The sequence below is a fragment of the Telmatherina bonti genome (assembly GCF_933228915.1).
Source record: "Telmatherina bonti genome assembly, chromosome: 12".
NCBI classification, from domain to species: domain Eukaryota; kingdom Metazoa; phylum Chordata; class Actinopteri; order Atheriniformes; family Telmatherinidae; genus Telmatherina; species Telmatherina bonti.
The window spans coordinates 16482187-16487561 of NC_136610.1; the positions used below are offsets into that span (position 1 = coordinate 16482187).

Consider the following 5375-nt stretch of genomic DNA (forward strand, 5'->3'; position numbering starts at 1 on the left):
AACTTCAAAACACAACACATGCTGGGGTTAATGTTGCTAGGCAACCAAGTGTCGTATTCATGGTCTACACAACTGTAGGACTGTAGGCTACTTAATCAAAGTAGGAATGACTAAAGGTTCTTGATGAATATCTTTATTCTTTTTCATAAGCTGCGTCAAATAGAAGTTGGTTCTGGTCCACATGTGGCCCGCGGGCCGCCATTTGAAGAGGCCTGTCGCTTGAAGAAGTCACCAGATTTGTCGCTACTTTTCTTTAAAGGGAGGCGCTAGAAGGTTCTGAAACTAGCTAAAAGTAGCTAAACTGTTAGCCAAAGTCTGCCGTGTGCACCAGTGTAATCGGTGTTCCAGGAAATCGTGCACTGACAAATGTTCCGCATTATTTGGAACGCACAACCCGATTAAATGCGTTAATTTTTTTTTGTGGGTTTTTTTCTGCAATTATCCATTGCAATTAACGCATTAAAAATGCAAAGAAAGCATTAAAAATAAAAACAACGTTTTGTTCAAGATATCCTTAATTACAGTCAAACCTTTAGTCTATCATGTCATCAGGATATAACACAATGTGTTCCATTTTCTCATTAGACAGTGTCAATATCTTTACTCAAGCTCAAGTACATGATGCTTCAGATAATTTGGTTAACTCTAGTGCTCTTATTTTATACTCAATTATTTTCTCAGGTCGTCCTTTTGACCTTGCACTATTTGAAGACCGACTCTGGATTTCTGACTGGGAGCACCAGCAGCTGCTAAGCATACACAAGCGGACTGGGAAGAAACTGCAGCGGATCCATGGCAGTATGGTTCAACCAGCATCCATTGTGGTGGTTCACCCTCTTTCTAAACCAGGTAAATTGGAATATTTTATTCTTACTGCAAGTACAGCACATTATTTAGGGTGAATTTGTTCCATATGCAAGTGAACAACTTTGATCCTTTTTTTTAAATTATTATTATTATTATTATTATTATTATTATTATTATTATTATTAATAAACTCCATCTCAGGGGCAGATGTCTGCCTTCACCTGAATGGAGGCTGTGCTCAGGTTTGTGAAAGCAAGGTGGGATTTGCCCATTGCTCCTGTCTTCAACGTTACATCCTATCAGGTGATGGGAAAAGTTGTTTGCCCGTCAATGGATCAAATGGAACAACAGGTGATATATCCCGTTTAAGATGAAACTGTCATCAAGAAATTTTAAGTAAATCCAAAGCATAAATGCTTATTTTCATTATATGACTTAACAGAATCTGGATTTAGTGACGCCTCTGATCCAATATATCTCAAAAACCAAACATTTAATGACCAGAACACACCACTGACAACAACTGGATTTGCAGCTGATAAGGAGAAAGTTGGTCTCCACTCTGATGGAGCTAATGAGCCAATTCTCTTCACAGACAAGATGATTTCAGGTAATGGTCTACTTTTAAATATCATCAATTGCAGTACAGTTTAATATGTTTCTGAACATGTAACTGATATGATATGTAACTGAACCTCATGTCCCTGTATGTTTCCTTCTGTCAGACCAGAATGAGTGTTACTCACTTCGTTGTGATGGCAATGCACGGTGTCTGCTGAAGGCTGGCAACCCCATCTGTTTATGTCTAGATGGGTTTATGGGTGATGGACAGTTATGTCTTGGTGAGTAATTATTTTACTGTGCAGTTAAAGTTTTTTAAAGCAATAAACATAGTATGAAATAAGTTTATGGGTTTTGATGTGATACCAGGGACCTTTTCACCCTCTTTAGTGTAGCCTCTTATTGTTAGCCTCTTCCCCCATCTGGTTGTATTTGCTTTCAAAGACAGTCAAAGTTCATAATATCGTTGTTACTTATTATTACCACTGATACATCTATATATATGTAGCATTTATTGTGCTTAATTTACAAAGAAAAAAATTTGAAGACCAACATCTCAGAATTTTTCAGAACAGATTCAATTTATGAATCTGTTCTGATTTAATTTGTTAAATCAGAACATTCATTCATTCATTCATTCATTTTCTAAACCGCTTAATCCAACTCAGGGTCGCGGGGAAGCTGGAGCCTATCCCAGCTGGCTTTGGGCGACAGGCAGGGTACACCCTGGACAGCTCGCCAGTCCATCGCAGGGCTTTAATTTATTAAATAAATTTAATTTTTTAAATAAATAAATAACCAGTTCTTAATAAAAGGGTCTGGTGATAAATAAAAGGTGGTTTACATTATTTCAAAATTTCCCAAAATTTGTGACTAAAAGCATTAGGCTGCTCAGGTTGAAGTGGTAAAGAATAGTCTTAAGCACATTTCTGGAAATGAAGGACAATCAAAGTTTTTAGAAAAATTCTCAGTTGCAAAGTTACTCTAAAGCTCAAAACAGACATGATTTTGATAATTAAGTTTAAAAAGAAAACTCAGACAAAGCAATTATTCAGGTAATTGTGTACTTCTAACCATGCAGGTCAGTAAGAATTTACTGAAGAAGACATTTTGTGAGACAATGACAGAAATTTCTGAACTTTTATGAGTACTTAATAACTAATATATATATGTTTTGTTTGTTTGTTTTTGTTTATTTGTGATATTCCCTAAACAAACTGATTAAATAAACACATAGCCACAACTGTCTGTTTTGGGAGCATAACAATAAAATATTTTCCCTTTTTAAATCTTTTCCTAGATATTGATGAGTGTAAACTGGGAACACACAATTGTGACAGACATGCAGAATGTCAGAACACAGTAGGGAAGTATCTATGCAAGTGTCTGACTGGATACGACGGCAATGGACAGACATGTCAAGGTGTGTCCTGATAATCTTTATTCTGTTCCTTACATATTTTTCCATTCTGAAAGTGGAGATTTACATTGAGTTGGCATGTGTATTAACACAAACATGCAACACAAACACAATAGCTATTTTGCACCAATCACTAATGATAGATGTCTTTTATGTGATGTGAAATTATTCCTTTTACTGTTTATTGAGTTTATTTGCATCACCTAAAAGTTGCAGAGTATCAAATCCCAAGCTATAATCTAAGTATATATAAGAGTGTCATACCATATATTTGCCTAAATAAATGCAATGTTCCTTTCAAGAACTGGAGACCAAACCACCATGGGTAACACCCAGAAGCCCTGTTGATGTGACCATACAGCATCATAACAGTAACTCAGCTGAGAGGTGCCCCTCCAGTCATGAGGCCTACTGCCTGTACCAGGGGGTCTGCTTCTACTTTCCTGAAATGGAGTCTTATGCCTGCAAGTAAATTAATCTTGTCTGATATTTTCATTTGAAATCATACCCTTTGGTTGTTAAAAATTTTATTAACAACTTCACACTTTTCATACTGTTAAAATTTGTAGTGATTGAAATGATAAGACCATATTATTTAAGTGATGTGTGGGGGGAAAATGGCACCAAATGTAACATGCACCTTGCTTTCATTTCTAATGTTTTAATGCCGCCAACAGGCAGCAGGTGTCACTATTGTTCCATCCAGTACCTCCTGTTCTAACGCATCATGTAAAATTGAAACTCCAACTTGAAATTTCTGTGATAGACAGGTGACCTGTTCAGAATGTACCCTGCCTCTGACCTGCTAACGTCTGGGAGAGGCTCCAGCTTAGAATAGAATAGAATAGAATTAATGCAGTGCAATGTAAACCTAGATCATTTGTCATCTTCTTTATAAAGGTCAAAGCAGTTCGGATTATTAAATTATCTACACTCATTACATTCTAGTTATGTCACACCTGACTTTGGTTTGTTTATTTAATTTTTCATGATATTTTTTCAAACCAAACCAATGTGTCATTTCTGGAGAAGCCAGTATAAGGGCCTTACATGTCTCAGGGAAGTTTCTGAGGTAGTTGAGAAGCTTTTTAGTAGGTGAAAGGTGTGGATGACCCAAATCTATCTCTGTGTAACATGTCACTTATACTGATCTTTTCATTTAAAAGCTTGTCATCTCAAATTTACCAGGAATATAAAATTGTCTTGAATAAAACAATCCTTTTTTTTTTTTTTTTTTTTTTTTTTTTACACACAGTTGCATAGCAGGGTACATGGGGGAGCGCTGTCAGTTCAGTGACCTGGAATGGTTGGAGCTTCAGCAGGCTGAAAAGGAGAAGAGAAGGAATGTGGTCATTGCAGCCTGCATGGTGATGCTCATCTCCCTGCTTTCTGTCACTGCCTGCGTCACATACTGTTTCAGGTGAGAGGGGATAAGAAAAACTGGAAGCAATGTGGAATCTGGGGGGAAGCACTCAAAGCGGATGAATTATAGGAAGGAAAAGGAGCGTGTTGACAAAAAGAAAGAAAAAAATGCTTTGAGGATTAAAGTAATTTAAACAAGTAGGAAAACATTGACATTAGAAGAGGGATGGAGGCCAAAAAAAGTTTAGAACAAAAAACCCAAAGTCTCATATGAAGAGTAACAAGATGAAGGAGGGAAGGAAGCCGAAGGATCAGTTAAAACAGGTTTATCATAAGTCAGTGTAGAACTAAGGATAGCAAAAAATGAAGATATGCCCCATTTGAGTTTTATTGAAATGATAAATGTAAGAGCCATGTTATGGCCTTATGGGGATCTTCACAGGCTTTTCCACCCCAATAGCTAAAAAGATCAGGGAGAGCTCAGTTATGTATACCCCAACTTATTTTACCATGTGTGCTGGTGTTTGCACTGTGGTTATGATGATTGCAAGAAGCCTTGTGTTCAGTTTCTTTATACCAGGGAAACATCTGCTCTTATAGTGAATGAGCTGACAGCATTTAGAGATGTCTATCAAACCCATTGTGGCATGAGCCGTGTAATGTATGTGTCTCAGCATGACAGCAGGATGTCGGCGAACAGATCACATGTGGAACAAATGACAGCGTGCAATCCAGGTTAGCTGTGTGAAGAGCATACGTAAACCACATGCTGTGACGCCTCCTCCCTTTTATTTCCACCTGTGATGTCTCTAAGTAGCTGATTTGCGTTATGGCTGTTTTGCTAGCTTATGGAGAAGACTGCTTGCATTTGTCATTCTTTGGAATCACAGGCAAAACCCCCTGCCCTCAGCTTACCACATCTTAGTGTTTACACTCTTGGTTCCCCTGTGGAAGTGGCACACTTTCAATTACATGGTTGGTTTAGCTTGTTCTACAGCAATTACACATAAAAATAGGTCATTTCTCAGCTACAAAATGGAGCCAGTGAGGTATGACCCCCAAGGAAACGCTACATGGTCGCCAATAGCTCTGCTTCAAATTGCTTTCTGCACTTGACTGAAAATGTACTTGTGCAGTCTTTTGAGTTTGATGGTTTAGTTTCTTCAGCAACCCAAAAAACAGTGAAGAGAAGTCATATGCAGACAGAAAACAAGCAAACATGGCC

General features: G+C 37.7%; 1 protein-coding gene across 1 annotated transcript in view; it reads left to right on the forward strand.

Moving 5' to 3' along the window:
- egf (epidermal growth factor) overlaps positions 1-5375 on the forward strand; it is a gene marked incomplete at both ends in the record, with an annotated part of 21876 nt that overhangs the window by 14647 nt on the left and 1854 nt on the right. The window contains 7 exons of the mRNA XM_079250057.1: positions 682-849; positions 1009-1158; positions 1250-1417; positions 1533-1649; positions 2669-2791; positions 3091-3256; positions 4044-4208. Of these exons, the coding sequence (XP_079106183.1) occupies positions 682-849; positions 1009-1158; positions 1250-1417; positions 1533-1649; positions 2669-2791; positions 3091-3256; positions 4044-4208 (1057 nt within the window). The remainder of the gene's footprint in view (positions 1-681; positions 850-1008; positions 1159-1249; positions 1418-1532; positions 1650-2668; positions 2792-3090; positions 3257-4043; positions 4209-5375) is intronic.